This window comes from Macaca fascicularis, chromosome 5 (assembly GCF_037993035.2).
Source record: "Macaca fascicularis isolate 582-1 chromosome 5, T2T-MFA8v1.1".
NCBI classification, from domain to species: Eukaryota; Metazoa; Chordata; class Mammalia; order Primates; family Cercopithecidae; genus Macaca; species Macaca fascicularis.
The window spans coordinates 77,340,147-77,362,835 of NC_088379.1; the positions used below are offsets into that span (position 1 = coordinate 77,340,147).

General features: G+C 42.5%; 1 protein-coding gene across 2 annotated transcripts; it reads right to left on the reverse strand.

The window, feature by feature from the left end:
- Positions 1-2,310: 2,310 nt before the first annotated feature.
- Positions 2,311-21,791, reverse strand: ARL9 (ARF like GTPase 9). Of its 2 annotated transcripts, XM_005555228.5 has the most exons (4): positions 21,330-21,791; positions 15,932-16,094; positions 8,630-8,805; positions 2,311-2,607 (listed from the first exon to the last, which is right to left on the reverse strand). In XM_005555228.5, exons 1-4 carry the CDS (start codon positions 21,618-21,620, stop codon positions 2,428-2,430), a joined length of 810 nt encoding a protein of 269 aa, XP_005555285.3. In that variant the 5' UTR covers positions 21,621-21,791; the 3' UTR covers positions 2,311-2,427. The 2 variants fall into 2 exon arrangements, with proteins under 2 accessions (XP_005555285.3, XP_073896067.1); XM_074039966.1 differs by lacking the exon at positions 15,932-16,094.
- Positions 21,792-22,689: the final 898 nt, after the last annotated feature.

Sequence of the window (22,689 nt, forward strand, 5' to 3'; positions counted from 1 at the left end):
GTTAAAATCCAACATTTCTGACAATTCCGAATCATTGTGTGATCCACCCTCCGTAGGCCAGACAAGAAGAAGGTTTAACATTAGACACCTGAGTGGCTGCTGTAATAAGACACCATTAAACATGACAGCACAGCGGTGATGTGAGAAAGGTAATGATGTTAAAGGCTCACTCTCCGATGTCTCATCTCTCAGAAGGCAATCATCATTTTGCGCATACATGCATAAATTAAATTGTGTTCTATTTTAACCTAAAACTAGAGACAGTTATGTGCTAATATTGAGAGGGGTTGTCTTCACCAAATTTGGATTTTTTTTTTTTTGAGACAGGGTCTCACTATGTTTCCCAGGCTGGTCTCAAACTCCTAGGTTCAAATGATCCTCCTGCCTCAGACTCCCAAAGTATTGGAATTACAGGTGTGAGCCACCACGCCTGACCCCATATTTGTATTATTTCATCATAGATTCCAAATTTTATTTTATTTATTTGTCTTGAGACGGAGTCTCTCTCTGTTGCCCAGGCTGGAGTGCAGTGGTGTGGTCTTGGCTCACTGCAACCTCTGCCTCCTGGGTTCAAGCGATTCTCCTGCCTCAGCCTCCTGAGTAGTTGAGATTACAGGTGCCTACCACCACCCCTGGCTAATTTTTTGTATTTTTAGTAGAGACAGGGTTTCACCATGTTGGCCAGGCTGCTCTTGAACTCCTGACCTCATGATCTGCCCGCCTCGGCCTCCCAAAGTGCTGGGATTACAGGTGTGAGCCACCATACCTGATCCCATATTTGCATTATTTCACCACAGATTCCAAATTTTAAAAGGAAGGATTTATACAGCAAACTCTCTCGCCAATTTGCTTTAAAACCAAAGTAAGCCACTATAGTTACAAGTTGGATTTACAGAGTGTCTGCAAATAAATATAGTTATCACTCTTTCTAGTGAAGAAAGTTTATCTATGTAAAAGCAAAATGTTAAGAATTTTAAAAACAAATCCCCACAATGTTCCTCATCTAGTCTAACAAGCTCCTGGAAAAGAAACCCTTCCTAACTCTTTCTGAATACTGTTAATGTTTATTTCTCTAGGGGTTTGACAAAGTTCACGTTCCTCATTGTCCTGTCCCGATATTTCTTTCCTATAGTGTTAAAAACAGATCAACTTAACGGAAAGACACCTGGTTTTTTACTTGAAAAGAGAAAACATACTAAAATATATTCAAGGCGAGGTGCAGTGGCTCATTCCTGTAATCCCAGCACTTTAGGAGACCAAGGCGGGCACATCGCTTGAGCTCAGGAATTCAAGACCAGCCTGGGCCACATGGTGAAACCTCGTCTCTGCTAAAAATAGAAAAATTAGCCAGGCGTGGTGGCATGCACCTCTAGTCCCAGCTACTTGAGAGACTGACGAGGGAGGATCATCTGAGCTGAGATCACGCCACTACACTCCAGCCTGGGCAACAGAGTGAGACCCTATCCACCCACCCAAAAAAAATTTCATATAAATTTCATGCCATTGCAATACAATAAATGGGACAAATGCTTGCTAATGTTCATTTTACCTTTGTTGATTAAAAATCGCAATCCCCCCAATACGCTGTTTTACAAATATTTTTAACATTCAAAATCCAATAGAGATGCTGTTAATATGTCAACACTATCTGTGTGCAGCTGTCCATTGGTAATCTCAGGGATATTCATTCCAAGCCCGCACAGGCAAATGTGTATGCTCAATCCTGATAGAAAATGGCATAGTATTTACATATAACATACACGCATCTACTCGTGTACTTTAAATCATCTTTAGATTACTTATAATACCTAATACAATGTAAATGCTATGTAAATAGTTGTTATATTGTGTTTTAAAATGTGTATTATTAGGCCAGGCACGGTGGCTCAAGCCTGTAATCCCAGCACTTTGGGAGGCCGAGACGGGCGGATCACGAGGTCAGGAGATCGAGACCATCCTGGCTAACACGGTGAAACCCCGTCTCTACTAAAAAATACAAAAAAATACCCGGGCAAGGTGGTAGGAGCCTGTAGTCCCAGCTACTCGGGAGGCTGAGGCAGGAGAATGGCATCAACCCGGGAGGCGGAGCTTGCAGTGAGCTGAGATCCGGCCACTGCACTCCAGCCTGGGCGACACAGTGAGACTTCGTCTCAAAAAAAAAAAAAAAAAAAAATTATATATGTATTATTTTTATTGTTGTGTTATTATTCTTTAGTGGGTTTACTTTTTGAATGTTTTTGATCCACAGTTCTTTAATCCGCAGATGTGGAACCCATGGATATGGAGGGCTGACTATATACATCCCATGCATTGAGAAAATAGGAAATGGCTTAATTTTTATTTGAAAGTGGAAACCTTTGGCTTCAAGCCTGCCATTCAACACTGATGACATTTCAGTCGTGAGCCGCACAGTGGGCTGAGTCCTGGTCACTGCACATCTGCAGCCAGCTGTGCAATCAAGTCTTTGGCATCTTGCATGGTGGATGGTATCTCTGAGCCATTCTTAGTCACGTGGGTTCCAAACAAGAACATCTTCCTGTCATTTCCCACTTCAGATAATGCCAAAGCTTCATGGATATCTGTAATGTGATAGGCTGCTTCCAGATCCTTCATCCGGAGTGGAATAAGAATAAGACAAAGTTGGTTATTTTGCAATCCTTTCAGATAAACACATTTATTACTCTTATTTATTGCTCTCAGTGACCACCCCATTTTCATATAAAGGATATTGTGACTCCATTATTATGAGCCCAGAGGTTGTCTGAATAAAAATGTTTTCATAAGAATTATGCCAGCATTTATGAGTTATCAAAAAAAAAAGTATATTCTGGAATGAAGCTAAGCCAATATAATACCTTCGTTTTCTAAACAGTGCAGTCAATCTGTTTCTAATTTTGTTTGTTTGTTGTTTGTTTAAAGACAGGGTCTTGCTTTGTCGCCCAGGCTGGAGTACAGTGGCAGAATCTTGGTTCACTGCAACCTCCGCCTCCCATGTTCAAGCAATTCTGCCTCACCCTCCTGAGTAGCTGGGACTACAGGTTTGTACCACCGGACCCACTCATTTTAAAAAATATTTTGTAAAGAGGAGCATCTTGCTATGTTGCCCAGGCTGGTGTCGAACTTCTGGCCTCAAGCAATCCTTCCACCTAGGCCTCCCTAACTGCTGGGATTACAGGCATGAGCCACTGCACCCAGTCTAATTTTGTTTTTCCATTTTCCTTTTAATCTTCTAAGATTATTTCAACAGGAGCAATTCTTTTTATTTATATTTAATAACAGAAATTTGATTCATCTATTGTTTTAGGTCTATATCATACTTTACCAATTATAGTTCTTGCCACTGTGAGTTTTCTTTTGTGCTCATTATTTCTATTGAACAAAAAAATCCTCGACCAATTTTGGGGAGTAGAGGAGGACAGAGAAGGGAATGGAGAGAGAACAGATTGAGACAAGGTGCAGTGGGAAGAGGAGGCTCAGAGGAGAGACAGGGAAAGAGATGGGGGAGTCTTGGAAGAGGGAAAGCCACAGCAAGAGGCAGAGAGGGGAAGACAGGAAGCCTGTGCTTAGGCCGCATGCCAGGGCCAAAACCTCCTTATGATGGAAATGGCAAGGTCAAAACATACATCTTTAACTCTCATACGCCAAGAATTATTTAAGCAAATGACCTGTGACATTCCCTTTCATAAATACACAGATTCAGCTATAGTTTTCCAGTCCTTTGTGAAAGTTTTTTCACTTCTTTTTTTTTTTTTTTTTTTTTTTTTTTTTTGAGACGGAGTCTCGCTCTGCCGCCCAGGCTGGAGTGCAATGGCCGGATCTCAGCTCACTGCAAGCTCCGCCTCCCAGGTTCACGCCATTCTCCTGCCTCAGCCTCCCGAGTAGCTGGGACTTACAGGCGCCCGCCACCGCGCCCGGCTAGTTTTTTTTTTTTTGTATTTTTAAGTAGAGACGGGGTTTCACCGTGTTAGCCAGGATGGTCTCGATCTCCTGACCTCGTGATCCGCCCGTCTCGGCCTCCCAAAGTGCTGGGATTACAGGCTTGAGCCACCGTGCCCGGCCAAGTTTTTTCACTTCTAAAATTGCGTTTGTAAATGGCTTTTTGTTATTTCATAGCATTCCCCCTAAATTTTAGAAGATCATTTTTAAATCTTTGGAAATAACCTAATATTGTGCCTTTTTTTTTTTCTTGTATCAGTATGAACCTATCTTTTTTTTTTTTTTTTTTTTTGAGACGGAGTCTCACCCTGTCACCAAGACTGGAGTGCAGTGGCACAATCTCAGCTCACTGCCTCACTGCAACCTCTGCCTCCTAGGTTCAAGCGATTCCCCTGCCTCAGCCTCCCAAGTAGCTGGGATTATAGGTGCATGCCACCACACCCAGCTAATTTTTCTATTTTTAGTAGAGACGGGTTTTCACCATGTTGGCCACGCTGGTCTCCAACTCCTGACCTCAGGTGTTCCACCTGCCTCGGCCTTCCAAAGTGCTGGGATTATAGGCATGGGCCGCTGTGCATGTCCCGAACCTATCAAATTCTATCACTTGGAGCCTGTGGGGCTTTTCCTGATGTGCTGTCCACGGTACTTAGCTGGAGTTGATTACCTTTCCAGATATTGGTAGTTGCCTGTTTGAAACCTGAATTTGTTTAGAGCCTATGCTAACTTTTTGAACAGTGTTAATGGATCCCTTAACATGTGAATGATATCTCGGGTTAATAAATTCACTGGTGGAGTTGAAGAGGAAGAAATAGGAGAGGGAGGGAGGGAGGGTGATGGATGGGAGAAGGGGCTCTCTGTAATGATAAAGCACATCAGGCAAAAATATCTGGTTTATTCCACACTTTCCTGTATGTGCCTTAATAGAGGTCATAACCCAAAGAGTAAAGATGGTAAGATGACTTTTTGAAAACCCTTATGTAATAACTTGAACCAGTGAGTCACCTAAAAGCTTGGACCAAATATTTTGGCCAAGGAATATAAACAAAGATGCATTAATCTTAAACTAGGATATTCAAATCTTTTATCATTAAGGCCCAAAAAAAGCTATAAATGTGATAACAAATGGCTCTGTTTATTCAATTTGATGAAGATAATGGATACAAACCATAAGGCACAGTATTGATAAATTTGAATATTAAAAATGAAAATCACTCGGATGCAGTGGCTCACATCTGTAATCCCAACACTTTGGGAGGCTGAGGTGGGCAGACTGTTTGAGCCCAGGAGTTCAAGACCAGCCTGGGAAACATGGTGAAATCCCATCTCCACAAAAAATGCCAAAAAAAAATTAGCTGGGCATGGTGGTGCACACCTGTAATCCCAGCTACTAGGGAGGTTGAGGGAGGAGGATCACCTGAGCCTGGGGAGGTTGAGGCTGCATTGAGCTATGATCATGCCACTATACTGCACTCCAGCCTGGGCAACAAAGTGAGACCCTGTTTAAAAAAAAAAAAAGTCCGAGCGCAGTGACTCACACCTGTAATTCCAGCACTTTGGGAGGCCGAGGCAGGTAGACTGCTTGAGCCCCGTAGTTTGAGACCAGCCTGGGCAACATGATGAAAACCTGTCTCCACAAAAAATGCAAATTAGCCGGGTGTGCTAGCTCGTGTCTATAGTCCCAGCTACTTGGGAGGCTGAGGTGGGAGAATTGCTTAAGCCTGGGAGGTAGAGTTTGCAGTGAGCCGAGATCACACCACTGTACTCCAGCTTGGGTGATGGAGTGAGACTGTCAAAAAAAAAAAAAAAAAAGAAAAGAAAAAAGGAAAAAAAGAAAAGAAAAGAGGGGAGAGGAGGGGAGGGGAGGGAAGAAAATCTTCTGTATAAAAGTAAGCAAAGTAAAATGATAAGCCACCAGGATGCTGGGAAAGATAATTTTAATGCACATTATTAACAAAGGATTATTTTTCCAAATGATATGAAAGACTCCTACAACTAAAAGAAGAAAGATAAACACCCTAGTAGCAATTTGGGAAAACATATTCATAGGCAATTTACAGATGTGGAGACCAATAACTAATAAACTTCTGAAAAAATGTTCAAACTCACAAGTAGTTAAGGAAATGAACATCAGAATAATAAAAAACAAGTTCACCCATCAGACTGGCAAAAATGAAGCAGTCTGACAATACCAAGTATTGACAAGGATGTAGAGCCGCAAAAACTGTCATATTCTGCTGGTGGAAGAATAAATTGGCGCAACATCTTTGGAAAGTAACTTGGTGATATCTAATAAAACAGAATATGTACAAATCCAAAATCCCAGCAATTATTTTAGGCATATCCACCAGCAAAATGTTCATACACATCCTCAAAGAGACACATACATGAAGGCTCACTGGCAGCACCATTAAGAACAATAAAAAATTGGAAATAATTCAAATTCCCAGCAGTAAGAAAACGATAACATTTTGGCATATTAATGCTATGGAATACTATACAGCTCACTTACATGTACCATGATCTAAATCTTTGTAGTTTATGGTACTTAAGATGCTCCACTTAAAAACAAAACAATAAAAGCATCCCTCTCTCTTTTTTTAAATTTTCTTTTGAGACAGTCTGCTGGACTAGCTTCTGTACTGGACTTTAACATAGGCTCCTATTTGAGGTCATCATTTTTAACTACTTAGTTTACTTCCATATACATTCACCCATAGAAGTAGTAGGAGAAAAGTCAGGAATTGAGCTCTTCTATGATTGGCAAACCTAACAATTGAGAAAGGGACTTTAGCATTATAATATTATAGATGTTTAAATTGTTTTTCAATTTTTATTGTGTTAAATACATATCACAAAATTTTTCTCCTTAACCATTTTTAAGTGTACAGTTCAGTGGCATTAAGTATATTCACAATGTTATGCAACTATCACCGCCATCCATCTCCAAAACTTTTATCTGCAAAACTGAAACTCTGTATCCATTAAATGATAACTGCATATTCCTCCCTCCCCCAACTCATGGAAATCACCACTCCACTTTCTATTTTTATGAATCTGACAACTCTAGGTACCTCATATAAATGGAATCAGATAGTATTTACCCTTTTGTGACTGACTTATTCACTTAGCATAATGTTCTCAAGGTTCATCCATGTCGGGACATGTGTCTGAATTTCCTTCCCTTTTAAGGCTGAACAATATCCCATTGTGGCCGGGTGCGGTGGTTCACGCCTGTAATCCCAGCACTTTGGGAGGCCCAGGTGGGTGGATCACTTGAGGCCAAAAGTTCGAGATCAGCATGGCCAACATGGAGAAACTCTGTCTCTACTAAAAATACAAAAATTAGCCGGGCGTGGTGGCATGTGCCTGTAGTCCCAGCTACTCAGGAGGTTGAGGCAGAGAATCACTTGAACCCGGGAGGTGGAGGTTGTGGTGAGCCAAAATTGCGCCATTGCACTCCAGCCTGGGAGACAGAGCAAGACTCTGTCTCAAAAAAATAAATAAATAACTAAATAAAGAATCGGGAGTGGTGGTGCATGCCTGTAATCCTGGCTACTTGGGAGGCTGAGGCAAGCAACTCACTTGAACCCAGGAGGTAATGAGCTGAGATCACACCACTTACACTCTAGCCTGGGTGCTAGAGCAGAATGTTGTCTTAAAAAAAAAAAAAAATCCCTTTGCATGTGTATACCGTATTTTATATATCCATTTATTTTGGGTAGCTTCCATTTTTGGCTGTTATGAGTAATGCTGCTATGAACATATCACAAAAAACATAAAATATATAAAACAAAACAATATAAAACATAAAGAAACATAAAACAGCCAAACATACAAATATCAGTTTGAGTCCCTGCTTTTAATTCTTTTCACTGTATGCCCAGAAGTGGAATTGCTGCATCATAAGGGAATTCTATTTTTGATTTTTTTTTGAGACGGAGTCTCACTCTGTCACCCAGGCTGGAGTGTAGTGGCGCTATCTTGGCTCACTGCAACCTCCGCCTCCCGGGTTTACGCCATTCTCCTGCCTCAGTCTCCCGAGTAGCTGGGACTACAGACGCCCCCGCCACCACTCCCGGCTAATCTTTTGCATTTTTAGTAGAGACGGGGTTTCACCGTGTTAGCCAGGATGGTCAAAATCTCCTGACCTTGTGATCCCCCACCCTTGGCCTCCCAAAGTGCTGGGATTACGGGTGTGAGCCACCGCGCCTTGCCTCTATTTTTGATTCTTTTGGGGAACCATGTTACTGTTTTCCATAGCAGCTCTGCAATTTTACATTCTCACCGACAGTATACAAGGGTTCCAAATTCTCCACATATATTTAATATTTTTAATGCATGTGTAGAGTAAGTTCGGCTCAGTCTGATTGATCTAAAGCAAAACGATTTCTTTATACATGGTAGCCACTCATATTTTGTTGAATCAAATTTAACAATTAACATGTATTTATTGAAGTAAGTTCAACACACATCTGTTGAATTCCTAGCATCCACAAGACAGTATACTAGGTATTACAAGGAACACAAAGATGAATAATAGTCTCTACCTTCAAGGTGTTTATAATCCAAGAGCTCTAATAAACATAAACTGAATTAAATATATAGCTTATTGTTGACTAGCTATTACACATATACATTTTTTGTATTAAATACAAAACTACTGAGTACAATTTATATTTGCACAGATTTTTACCTGTTTGTTTGCAAACACAACCAGAGGAAGTACTGGGTTTGCCGCAATTAGCTGATGAAGGTATTTCTTGGCTTCAGGTAATCGGCTGTGATCTGCTGAATCCACCACAAAGATAAGCAGCAATCCCTTGGATAGGTACGTTTCCGAGTAGGACCGAAAAGGTTCACTGCCACCAACTACAGAGAATAGTAGAGGAAGAAGACACACACACACAAAATTACAGAAGCACCCACCCTGGGAGCAGGGAGGGCACATCCAGATTTCTGAACACAGGACAGGTGTTTTGATAAAATATCACCGTGTTAGAGTGTACCCAGTCCTCAGAGGGACCAGAGGCATGTTAGTGGGGAACTGGTTGGTGAGAAGAACCATCACAAGTGGTTCATTCATTACTGTATCACAAAGGATCAGCAGAGAGATGCGAAATACTACAGGGGATGTCTCCTGATCCCATTGTCCACAGCAGCCATGTCAGCCACTGCATCTTTATCAGTTATAGCTCAGAAAATGGGAGTAAGGCCAGGTACAGTTGCTCACGCCTGTAATCTCAACATTTTGGGAGCCTGAGGCAGGAGGACTGATTGAGCCCAGTAGTTCAAGACCAGCCTGGGCGACAGGGTGAGGCTCTGTCTCTACAAAAATAAAAACTAAAAAATGGGCCGGTGTGGTGGTGTATGCCTGTGGTGCTAACGACTAGGGAGGTTGAAGCAGGAGGATCACTTGAGCCCAGGAAGTGCAGTGGCGTGAACATGGCTACAGTGAGCTGTATTTGCGCCACCACACTCCAGAGCGAGACCCCACCTATCTAAAAAAAAAAAAAGGAAAGAAAAAGAAAAAGAAAATGGGAGTATGCTACTAAAATAATTAAGACTGGAAAAGGATGGTAGGATAAAATATACATTAAAATAAATTTTAAATGAACTGAATTCATTGGCTAGTCTCACTTGCACAATTTTTTTCCTTTGTCAAAATCCTAGAAATAACTTCTCCTCTTAATATTGCACAGAGTTAACATGATCCTGTGGGTATTCAGGAATATTTGCTTCAGAAAAAAAAAAATGCCTTTTGATTACTTCATCCTGCTGATTCTTCCCAGAATAAACTTTTTGGTTAATGATAATAACATATATACAATGGATTTTGTTTTCATTTTTGTCCTAGGAGGAGTATTGGCAAACCATGGCCCACAGTTCAAATCTGACCAACTGCCTATTTTTGTACAGCTCACTAGGTAAAAATAGCTTTTACATGTCTAAATACTAGAGGAAAAAAAAAAGGTAGAATAACATTTTCTAACACAGGACTATTATATCAAATTTAGATTTTGGTGCCCAGAAATAAAGTTTTATAGTGACATTGAACATATAGAACATATTGTCTATGACTGCTTTCTCAAGACAGAGTTGAGTGACTGCAATAGAGAGCAGGTGGCCTGCAAAGCATAAATTAGTTCCTATGTAGTCCTTGACAGAAAAACTTTTTGCACCTCTGTTTCAAGAACTTAACAAAAGTATTTTAAATGCTAACAAGAAAGGATCTTTGCCTTCCCTTTGGCTTCCTTTGTACAGAGGTAGGCTACTCATTCTTTGAAGTATTTTGTGTTTTTAATTTGTTAAAATAGTGCTGTGTGACCTTCTAAGTAACTCATATGGTTTTAACACACTTAGTTAAAACATCAGTGGACGTTTGGGTTGTTCCTCATTTCTTGCTGCAATAAACAATGCTGCTGTAAACATTTTTGTATTTGTCTCCTGAGGTCCGTACAAGCAAGAGTTTCTCCAGTTATCTAAGCATGGAACTAATGCCAAATACGCCAAATTATTTTCCAAAGAAGTTGTTACCAATACACACTCTGCCAACAGCTAATAGCCAATAAGTTTCCTCTATATCCACATCCTCTTTTTATTTTTATTTTATTTTTCCTTGAGACAAGGTTGTGCTCTGTCATCCAGGCTGGAGGGCAGTGGTGCAATCTCCACTCACTGCAACCTCCACCTTCTGGGCTCAAGCGATCCTCCTTTCTCAGTCTCACCAGTAGCTGGGACTACAAGCACGAGCCACTAAACCTGGCTAATTTTGTATTTTCTGTAGAGCTGGGGTTTCGCCATGTTGCCCAGGCTGGTCTTGAACCCTTGAACTCCAGTGATCCACCCACCTTGGCTTCCCAAAGTGTTGGAATTACAGGAGTGAGCCACTGCACCCGGCCACATCCTCTTCAAAACTTGATATTATCAGATTTCTTTTTTTTTTTTTTTTTTTTTTGCCTAATTTGAATTCTACTTACTGATCAAGTTGAGTATTTTTCATATGTTCACTTCTAATTTGTTTTATGTGAAATGTTATTCATGTCTTTTGCCAATGTTTTTATGTTGTTTTTATTTGTAGGAGTTCTTTATATATTCTGGATACTAGGCATTTGCTTGGATGTGTTGCATGTATCTTCTCCTGTTTTGTGGCATCTTTTTAATGAACAGATGTTTTCCATTTTAATGTAGTTACATTTATCCATCTTTCTTATGGTTATTATTTTTTGTATCCTGTTTAAAAAATCTTTCTCTATCCTGAAGTCATAAGGATAGTCTATATTTTCCCCACAAAGCTTTTTACATTTGGCTTTTATCCATCGGAAATTGATGTATACATTTGTATGCATAGGAGGCAGGAAACTAATTTCATTTTTATTCCATGTTGTCCCTGCACCATTTATTGAATAGTTTCCCCAGTGGACTCTCTAGTCTGTTCCTTTGGTCATTCTGTTCATTCTTGTGCCAACACCACACATTTTAATTTCATAGCTTTATAATAAGATTTGATACTTGACAGGACAAGTCCATCTTTCTTACTAATTTCTTCGAGTGTCTTGACTTTCTTTACTCCTTTGCCCACCCATGTCAATTTTAGCCTCAGCTTGTCAAACTCTTTTTAAAAAATCTTGTTGAGCTATTGATTGGAATTGAATTGTATCTAAATGTCAATTTGGGGAGAATTAATATTTTTTTGATATAATGTCTACCTATTCATGAAAACTGTATTATGTCTCTATTTAGGTCTTTCAGTGTTATTCAATGATATCTACAGATTTTCTCTGTATAGATAGACACATTTTTTTGTTTGGTTTATTCCTATCTTTTGTTGCTATTGAAAATGGCTGCATGCTGCTGGGTAATAGAAATACAATTAATTTTATATTGTTATATACAGTTGTCTTGCCAAGTTCTTATCATTTCTAATAATTTGAAGGGTGTTTTAGGCTTTCTTTGAAGACAATCATATAACTTGTAAATAAGTATTGTTTTATTTCTTCCTTTCTAATTCTTATGCCTTTTATTTCTTTTTCTCAAACTGACTAGAACCTCCTGTATAATGTTGAATGAAATTTTTTTTTTTTTTTTTTTGAGATGTAGTTTTGCTCTTGTCATCCAGGCTGGATGGAAAGCAGTGGCACGATCTTGGCTCACTGCAACCTCCACCTCCCGGGTTGAAGCAATTCTCCTGCTTCAGCTACTCCTGAGTGTCTGGGATTACAGGCACCTGCCACCATGCCCGACTAATTTGTGTCTTTTTAATAGAGACAGGGTTTCACCATGTTAGGCCAAGCTGGTCTTGAACTCCTGACTTTAAGTGAGTGATCCGCCCCCCTTGGCCTCCCAAAGTGCTGGAGTTACAGGCATAAGTCACCACACCTGGCTATTTTTCAAATGTTAAACCAACCTTTCATTCTTGGAGAAACTCATCTGGTGATATATTATCTCTTTAATATATTAACTGAATTTAGTTTACTACAATTTTGTTCAGATTTCTGCATTTCCATTTCTCATACTCTTTGCTGGTTTGGATATACAGTGACCTCATACTGTGAGTTGGAGAGCATTTCTTTTTTTCCCCTATTCTCTGAAAGAATTTATGTAAGATTAAGACTGATAAGAGCCCACCTATAAACCAACTGATCGGGGGTTTTTCATTATAGGATGATTTTTTGCTATTGATTTCTTTAGAAGCTTTAAATTATTCAATATTCCTATTTCTTCTTGAGTCCATTTTCCTAAGACACATATTTGGAGGATTTTTGCCACTTATCCAGGACTTTATATCTATTGATACAAATTTGTTAACACAGGTATTATACTCTTGTCATCTTAATGAATGATATGCTCTTTTTCCTTCATGACATTACTTATTTGTGGTTTCCAGATTTTCCTTAATGAATTTCACCAGAAATTTGTCTATTTTGTTTATCTATTCAAGGAACTAACTTTTGACTTTGCTGATCTTTGCTACTGTGTCTTCATCAATTTCATTCACTTCGTGTCTTTATCATCTCTCCCTCAACCTCTTTGGTTTTATTCTGTTGTTCTTTTACCTAATTTACATTGCATATTTAACTTATACGTTTTCAGCTATTTTCCTTTCAGCTATAAGCATTTAATATTATAAATGCTTTAAATGCTAGTTTTGATCAGTAGATTTTGTCATCTTCTTTTTTGAGACATGGTTTTACTCTGTTGCCCAGGCTGGAATACAGAGGCATGATCACGGCTCACTGCAACTTCTGCCTTCTGGGCACAAACGATCCTCCTGCCTCAGCCTCCAGAGTAGCTGGGACTACAGGCATGCACCACCATGCTCAACTCATTTTTTGTATTTTTTGTAGAGGTAGGATTTTGCCATGTTGCCCAGGTTGTTCTCAAACTCCTGGACTCAAGCAATCCACCTGCCCTGGCCTCTCAAAGTGCTGGGATTACAGGTGTGAGCCACTATGCCTAGCCTGAACTCATATTTGATTAATCTTAATTTATGAGAATACTGGGGGTCTTTGCTCCAGAATTAGAAACTGGGGGAGCTACTGACTGGGAGCATGTTAGCACTCTTCCAGGGGCCCTCATGTCATGCAGGCATCTTAGTGCTTTCCTATTTTGTCTCAGGCCCACTGCAGATTAAATACTGGTATGTGCCTCTAGATAACACCGCTTTATCTACTATGGCTGTCACTCCAGTTTCAACTCATGAGTTGTTTTATTTTTCTGTCTTTGGAAGGAGGGAAAGGGCAGGAAGAGTAAAGCAGGTAGCCTTGCAAATTTGTCTTACTTGTTGCAAGTTCATCAATGCTTTAAAAAATAAATTTTAACCAGGATTTGTGGTTTTGTCACAGAAAGGCCCTTCAAAAACTATAATAGGAACTGAAATCTCTCCATTTATTTTTGCCACTACTTTTTAGTGCATAAACTAAAAGAATTTTTTTTTAAAGATTAAGATGATCTGTAGAATGTTGATGAAGAGATATAGGCAAAATTATATGTGAATATATCATTTCTACAAATAGGCTTATACAATAAAACTTCACCTCCCACCAATCCCCAACATACTCCAAGTGTTACACGATAGCATAGCAGCCCATACAGGTTTATATCACTGAATACCACTGGATGCTGCAGCCTAAAAAAAGCCTCCTTAGAAGCTATGCCTGTGGCATTATGAAAACTTACCTAAATTGATGGCTTAATATAGCCACTGTGAAGATACACATTTTAAAACTTAAAGGTTGCAAGTGTAAACTGCTATTCTTCTTCAGGATACTGATGATTATGATAAAAATTGGGAACACAGTTAGCACTTAATGCATTTTTGTTGAATATGTACTATTTGCCAGACATTGGGTATATATTGTTGAACAAAACAAGTATAGCAAAAGTTACCATCTAGTTGGGTGGACAGGTCAAAAACAAATAAAAATAAATAGTGAATGTTATTAAAAACCTTATGGAGGAAGCAAACAGCATTGGGGAACATACTTAGAAAGAATGATTTTATGGGCTGGGTGCAGTGGTTCACGCCTGTTATCCGAGCACTTTGGGAGGCCAAGGTGGGTGGATAACCTGAGGTCAGGAATTCGAGACCAGCCTGGCCAACATGGTGAAACCCCGTCTCTACTAAAAATACAAAATAATTAGCCGGGCATGATGGTGTGTGCCTGTAATCCCAGCTACTCACGAGACTGAGGCGACAGAATCACTTGAACCCGGGAGGCACAGGTTGCAGTGAGCTCAGATTGCACCACTGCACTCCAGCCTGGGTGACAGAGCAGGACTCTGTCTCAAAAAAAAAAAAAAAAAAAAAAAAAAAAGAATGATTGATTTTATGGGGCCATGTAAGCTAATCCCTGAAGGTTGAGGAGCAAGCCATCATGGGAAGAGCAGGGGTAGTAGTATGTCTGACAGAAGGCACACCCAAGAAAGCTCTTGTAAAAGGAGAGAAAGAAAGGACTACAATAAGCCTGGGGTGAGGTAAGGTTAGGGAGGAGGCAGTTTATGAAGAGCCTCATGGGCCATAATAAAGACTTTCGATTTTATTACAAGGATGAGATCTCCACTGAAGAGTTTTAAGTTAGCAAATGATAAGTATGTGTTAAAATACTGCTCTTCATAAACAGATAAAAGCCAAAGTAAAAAGGTGACTATAACAATCTAAGTAATAGATGATTGAGGTTCCGACTTGCATAGAGGCAGTAGAAAGGATGTAACCAATGCATTTGAGAGATGCGTTGGAGCTGGCAAAATTCATAGTGTTTTACTTGTGGACTGGAGGTGGGGATGCAAAAGGAGGAGTCAAGGGTGACTCTCAGGTTTCTGGCTAGAGCAACCTGATGGGTATGGAGCCATTTACTGACCAGAAGATTACAGGGAAAGGAACAGATATGGGAAAAATCAAGCATTTTGTTTTTCCCTTGTTAGGTTTGAGGACTTGGATATGTTTGGGCTGGATAGATAAATTTGGGAGCCATTAGCATATAGATGGTATTTAATGCCATGAGGATGGATGAATGTGTAAAGAGAAGACAAGAGGACTTGACCCAACTTCAGGAGAGAGTAATATTTACAGGTGGTGACTCCAGAATTACTATCCAGTAGGGGCCTGTGGACTGCCATCTATTTAGAAGAAGAGGTTTGGAGCTTGTCTATAATTTTATTTGCAGAGAAGCAAGCACACTGTACTTAAACTTAGATTGCATGCTCATTTGCAGCAGTGTGGGAAGAAGGCTGATTACAGGAGATTATAGGAGGGAGTGATAAGCCTTCCTCTAAACTCCCCCTTTATCACCACTACTGTAAAAAGGAGAACATCAAAAAAGCAAAAAGTGATTCCCCCCACAGTGTACCTGGGTATTAAAGTACACATCCATTCTAAAAGTCTAGGAAAATTTGATTCAGTGTTAGTTTTCATAAAGACTCAATGTTGCTAACATCATGTCTGGCTTAAGAGAGAATAAAATGTGGCTATCTTGTAACTAAGGAACAGAGAGCTTACTCTCCAGGAACTCCATTTGGCCATCTTCAGTGTTGATGCAAACTGCATTGAAACCTTGGGTGGGTGCCACACTATGCTGGACTCTGTTTGAAGCTAGAGAGTGGAGGACACTGGTTTTTCCTGCTCCATCCAGGCCCAGCACTAGGATTTGCTTGTTTTTCTCCTGTGAAACAAAAGATAAATCAATAAGCCCATGCTATCAGGGGCTCATTTTTCTGGGTCTTGGCAGTGGGCCTGCCTGTGGTAGAATCCAATAATATTCTTGGAATTGTAACCAGAATAAAACTTCACGGGCCAGGTGGCTCACACCTGTAATCCCAGCACTTTGGGAGGCTGAGGCAGGAGGATCTCTTGAGGTCAGAAGTTCCAGACCAGCCTGGCCAACATAGTGAAACCCCATCTCTACTAAAAACACAAAAAATTAGCCAGGTGTGGTGGCGTGCACCTGTAAGTCCAGCTACTTGGTAGGCTGAGGCACAAGAATCACTTGAACCCAGGAGGCAGAGGTTGCAGTGAGCTGAGACTGCACACTGAACTCCAGCCTGAGGAACAGAGCAAGACCCTGTCTCCAAAAAAAAAAAAAAGGATAAAACTTCACGAATATTTTATAGGTCTAGAACAAACTATACCAACCAGTGAACATTTTCTAATTAGCTGTTCATTATGTGATACTAATTTTACATCCCTCCTCCATCCCCTAACTCCTGATCAGTCTATCAAATAAATACTACCAGCATTTATGAGTAGTGCTATAGATTACAGGACCAATTTTCAGACTTCATTTTGCTTCTTGAATTCGTGTCTATGAATTGGAGACTGCACCTGAGTTCATTTTGTTTGGGGTCTTGGGACCTCCGTGGTGCATGTATTGACTGTGCCACTCAGTGCATAAGCATCTAAGGTCTCAATTATTAATTTCGCCTGTCTTCACAATTGAATAACTAGATTGTAAGATCTCAGAGCAAGGTTTCCCTCTTATACATTTTTTTTTTTTTTGAGATGGAGTCTTGCTCTGTCACCCAGGGTGGAGTGCAGTGGCATGATCTGGGCTCACTGCAATCTCCGCCTCCTGGGTTCAAGCGATTCTCCTGCCTCAGCCTCCCGAGTAGCTAAGATTACAGGAGCACGCCACCACGTCCCACAATTTGTATTTTTACTACAAACGGGGTTTCACCATGTTGGTCAGGCTGGTCTCGAACTCCTGACCTCGTGATCTGCCCACCTTGGCCTCCCAAAGTGCTGGGATTACAGGCATGAGCCACCACACCAGGCCTCCCTCTTATACTTTTTAATATAAGTATCACAATTAAATGAAAAGGTTATAGAAATTATTAAGCCAATTTCAATCACAAATTAATATTTGTTTTAAAAACAGACGAACTTGGGAGGCCAAGGCAGGCAGATCACCTGAGGTTGCAAGTTCGAAACGAGCCCGGCCAATACGGTGGAACCCTGTCTCTACTTAAAATACAAAAAATTAGCCGGGCATGGTGGCAGGTGCCTGTAGTCCCAGCTACTCCAGAGGCTGAGGAAGGAGAATGGCGTGAACCTGGGAGGCGGAGCTTGCAGTGAGCTGAGATTGCACCACTGCACTCCAGTCTGGGCAAGAGAGCGAGACTCCGTATAAAAAAAAAAAAAATTAGCCAGGTGCAGTGGTGGGCACCTGTAATCCCAGCTGCTCGGGAGGCTGAGGCAGGAGAATCACTTGAACCTCAGAGGCGGAGGTTGCAGTGAGCCGAGATGGCGCCATTGCACTCCAGCCTGGGCAACACAGCAAGACAACATCTCAAACAAACAAACAAAAAAAAAACTGATGAACTTGAAGTAAACTTAGACAGAAGCATTCTAGTCTGGGCGTCGTGGCTCTCATCCAGCATTTTAGGAAGCTAATGCAGGTGGATCACTTGAGGCCAGGACTTTGGAACCAGCCTGGCCATCACGGCATAACCCTGTCTCTACCAAAAATACAAAAATCAGCCGGGCATGGTGGCACATGCCTGTAATCCCAGCTACTCAGGAGGCTGAGGCATGAGAATTGCTTGAACCTGGGAGGTGGAGATTGCAGGAGCTGAGATGACACCACTGCACCCCAGCCTGGGTGACAGAGACTCCATTCCCCCGACCCCCCCAAAAAAAAGAAAAGAAAAAAAAAGAAAGAAGCATTCTATCAATGTATTAGCCTTAGAATTTTTATGGCAAATGACTGAGGGACAGAAGGGCAGGCTGGTGTGAAGATCGTTCAGAGTGCTCCGAAATGTGGTTTCCAGGGTGTAAACTTTAACATAAAGACTTGTACAGAGAGCATGATCTATGAAGGCCATACAGTGTATAACAGAATTTGAAAAAAAGTAGGCCGGTGCAGTGGCTCACACCTGTAATCCCAGCACTTTGGGAGGCCGAGGAGGGTGGATCACCTGAGGTCAGGAGTTTGAGATCAGCCTGACCAACATGGTGAAATCCCATCTCTAGTAAAAATACAAAATTAGCCGGGCATAGTGGCGCATACTAGTAATCCCAGCTATTGAGGAAGCTAAGGCAGGAGAATCACTTGAACCTGGGAGGTGGCGGTTGCAGTGAGCCGAGATCGTGCCATTGCACTCCAGCCTGGGCAACATGAGTGAAACTCCGTCTCAAAAAAAAAAAACGTACTTATTTGTTCTTAGAGCAAATCTTTGATGGTTCTTAAAGTAAATTGTATTTTCATAGGTGTCTTCCATCCCTGGCTCTTCTCCATTCCCTTCAGTTGCATCTAAATATTAAGATGTCATTCTGAGAGTGTGTCAAGGTAAGGAAGAAGGGCAAGGGAGACTTCATTGGATGGCTTACAATTGCATGTTTTTAAGCAATACCGGCACCAAGAAATGGCAGCCAAGAGTGGATTATGTCCTGTCAGTCTTCACCAGAGGCCCCATTCAGCCTACCCCGACATACTTTATTCATTCTAAGATACACATTCCGCCCCCCACATTCCACATTTTAACATCTCTAAAATTAGGATGTCTTTGACAATTGAGAGTATATCATATTTTGATTGGCAGAATTATTTATTTATTTATTTTTGAGACAGAATCTCGCTCTGTGGCCTAGGGTGGAGTGCAGTGGCACGATCTTGGCTCACTACAACCTCTGCCTCCCAGGTTCATGTGATTTTCCTGCCTCAGCCTCCTGAGTAGCTGTGATTACAGGCACATGCCACCATGCCCAGCTAATTTTTTTGTATTTTTAGTAGAGATGGGGTTTTGCCATGTTGGCCAGTCTGTTCTGAAACTCCTGACCTCAGGTGATCTGCCCGCCTTGGCCTCCCAAAGTGCCGGGATTACAGGTGTGAGCCACCGTGCCGGCTTTTTTTTTCTTTCTTAGTGGTACCTAGACTAACGACATCTTAGGTCCTATAAAATAGTGTGAATAAAAAGCAGTTCCCAGGCCAGGCACAGTGGCTCTTGCCTGTAATCCCAGCACTTTGGGAGGCTGTTGGGATCAAGCTCCCCAAAATCTGGCCATAAACTGGCCCCAAAACTGGCCATAAAAAAAATCTCTGCAGCAATGTAAAATGTCCATAATGGCCATAATGCCCAAGCTGGAAGGTTGTGGGTTTACAGGAATGAGGGCAAGGAACAGTTTCCGCCCAGGGCGGAAAACTGCTTAAAGGCATTCTTAAGCCACAAACAAAAGCCTGAGTGATCTGTGTCTTAAGTGCATGTTCCAGCTGCAATTAATTCGGCCCATCCCTTTGTTTCCCTTAAGAGATACTTTTGGTTAATTTAGTATCTATAGAGACAATGCTAATGACTGGTTTGCTGTTAATAAATATGTGGGTAAATCTCTGTTTGGAGATTTCAGCTCTGAAGGCTGTGAGACCCCTGATTTCCTACTTGGCACCTCTATTTCTGTGTGCGTGTCTTTAATTCCTCTAGGGACACTGGGTAGGGTCTCCCCAACCGAGCTGGTCTCGGCAGGAGGCCAAGGTGGGTGGATCGCTTGAGTTCAGGAGTTGAAGACCAGCCTGGGCAACATGGCGAAACCCCATCTCTACCAAAAATACAAAAATTAGCTAGGCATGGTGGTGTGCACCTGTATTCCCAGCTACTTGGTAGGCTGAGGTGGGAGGATGCCTTGAGCCTGGGAGTTGGAGGTTGCAGTGAGCCGAGATCACGCCACAGTACTCAAGCCTGGGCGACAGAGCCAGACTGTCTCAAAACAAAAACAAAAATACCAGTTCCCTTTCCAACCACATGGCTGTCCCTACGCCCATCCTACCTAGAAATTCTGCATTCAGGCTTCCTCACATTTATCTTCTTGAGACTAAGGAAAGCTGAATTTGTAAAACAGAGTTCAGACACAAAATGTGATGCTGAACACCATTGGTTTTTTGTCAGAAGTTATTCTTTTAGCCAAATATGGGTCTATGTAGTATGTGTTTTACCAGAGATCAAATATCTGTTAATCCGTGGTGGCTCTCGCCTGTAATCCCAGCACTTTGGGAGGCCGAGGCAGGCGGATTGCTGGAGCCCAGGAGTTTGAGATCAGCCTGGGCTACATGGCGAAACTCCATCTCTACACAAAAATACAAAAATTAGCTGGACATGGTGGCGTGCGCCTGTAGTGCCAGTCACTGAGGTTGGGAGATGGGGGCGGTGCCAGGCTGAGGTGGGAGGATCCCTCCAGCCTGAGCGGCAGAGTGAGACCCTGTCACAAAAAAGAAAACAGAAAACAAAAAACAAAACAAAAAAACAACAACTGTGTTAATCATTCAAATTGTTTAGAACCAGATCGTAGCTCTAAGCCAAGGAGCCAGTTCAGGAACTCCAGGAGCACAGAGACCATCCAGCTGACCCAAACAATGCCAAGTTTTTAAGACCTGTCAGTTAAAACTTTTCCACCATGCATTCAGGGTACTGGTGGTCTGAAAACAATGAAGGCATCAACTGCAGCGTCCCCAACACCTCCTGCATTCTGGAACCCTGCCCCTTCTGACAAAGAACGCATTCACTGCAAAGAGGGCCTGCGTGCGGGGAGGGTTCGGGACTGGTTTCTAAATGTGGTCAGGTGGTCTGTGCGCTAGTGTTGCGCGCTGGACAGATCCAAGGGCAGTAGAGGGGCCGTTCGCCATGTCCCCATTAAGACCGAGATCACTTGTCCCTCAACACTAGACCCGACGAAGGTTAAGACACAGGGGTAACGATACGGGCGAGGGTGGGCAGGGGGTCCGGGAAAAAGGGGCTGGCGATGGGTCGTTCAAAGTTTGGCACATCGCTTTCATCCATAGGTAAATAGCCCTCAGTTGAGATCCATTCCCTCCCGCGCGGGTCGGGGGCCTCCAACGTAACAGAGACAGCGGCGGGGTCTGAAAGCCGACAATGGCCTTGGGGCAAGGGGTCCTGGACACTGGATCTCTTACCAGCGGCTCGAGCGGGGTCCTTGTCAAGGTGCTGTCCTTGTTCTCCCCTTCCTCTTCTTGTCCCTTAAATTGTTCCTTCTCTTTCTTTGTCTCCTTCCCTTGCTTTGTCCTTTTTTCCTCTTTCTCTTCTCTCTTTCTCCTCTCCTGCTTCTCTTGCTTCTCCTTTTCTTTTTCTTTAATTTTCTGCTCCACCTCCTTTCTTTTCACTTTCTCTTCCTTTCCCTTTTCTCTGATTTTCTCCTTCTCCGTCTCCTTTTCCTTCTCTTTCTTCTTCACTTTCCCCCTCTCCATCCCCAGCGCCGCGGTTTCCTTCCCTCCCGCCGCGTGCCCGCGTGCTGAGCGGTGGCTCCGGGCCCCAGGTGTGGCTCCCAAGGTGCACGCCTGACGGAGACGTAGGCCCCGCGGCGTAGACAACCCGCGGGAGCCGCCAACCCCGGCAGCGCCGCCAACAGCCGCTCACCTGGCGGATGCAGGGCTTCTTGCAGCGGATTCGCTGAATCCGCAGGGGCACGCAAAGAGGGAAGGGCGGAGGCGTACGGGATGGGTTGAGCCCAGCCAAGCGAAACCAAGAGGTCCCAACCAGGACGCGGACAGCTCGGCGGGGTATATATCATTGCTGCAGAAAAAGCGTCACTTGCGCGATTCCCTCGGGCCTGACAGGGTGGCTGAGGAGAGCCTTCCACGCGGGCCGCAACCTAAGCAACCTTAGCGTCTGACGTCTCCGGCTTCAATCCCGAGCCCGGCCAGCCTACGCGAAGAACCCCTGGGGCGCCAGAGTCCAAAGGTTCCGGGGAGGATTCTCAGCCTTCCGCCAGCTGTCAACCACGAGCCTGTACTGCTCATGTCGTGTATTTCTCCGCCCTCTCCCGAGTAAACTCCACTAGGAGTGTCTCCAGACTACTACCCAGGATTATTAAAGACAGATAGAAGAACGTGAATGGGTTCCATTGTTTTAAGTTCCTTTTTTTTTTTTTTTTTTGAGACAGTCTCTGTCACTAAGGTTGGAGCGTAGTAGTGCGATCTCAGCTCGCTGCAACCTCCCGCCTCCCGGATTTAAGCGATTCTCCTACCTCAGCCTCCCAAATAGCTGGGATTACAGGCGTGAGCCACCACGCCCGGCTAATTTTTGTATTTTTAGTAGAGACGGGGTTTCACCACGTTGGCCAGACTGGTTTCGAACTCCTGACCTCAAGTGATCCACCCGCCTCGGCCTCCCAAAGTGCTGGGATTACAAGCATGAGTCAGCGTGCCCCGCTTGTATTTCGCTTTTTAAAAAATTATTCAGAGATAGCCTGCCAGAATCACAGCTGCTAGTAATGCTCAGTATTAAAACCAAAACCTAATGGTCTAGTCACTCCTA

Excerpts from the sequence above, each read along its gene's own strand:
- ARL9 (XM_005555228.5), bottom strand. The coding sequence starts at position 21,620 with ATGGAGAGGGGGAAAGTGAAGAAGAAAGAGAAGGAAAAGGAGACGGAG. Across the intron at positions 16,095-21,329 it reads GGACCCCGCTCGAGCCGCTG|GAGAAAAACAAGCAAATCCT; the intron begins GTAAGAGATCCA and ends TTTGTTTCACAG. Across the intron at positions 2,608-8,629 it reads TTGTGTTTGCAAACAAACAG|GATCTGGAAGCAGCCTATCA; the intron begins GTAAAAATCTGT and ends CTCCGGATGAAG.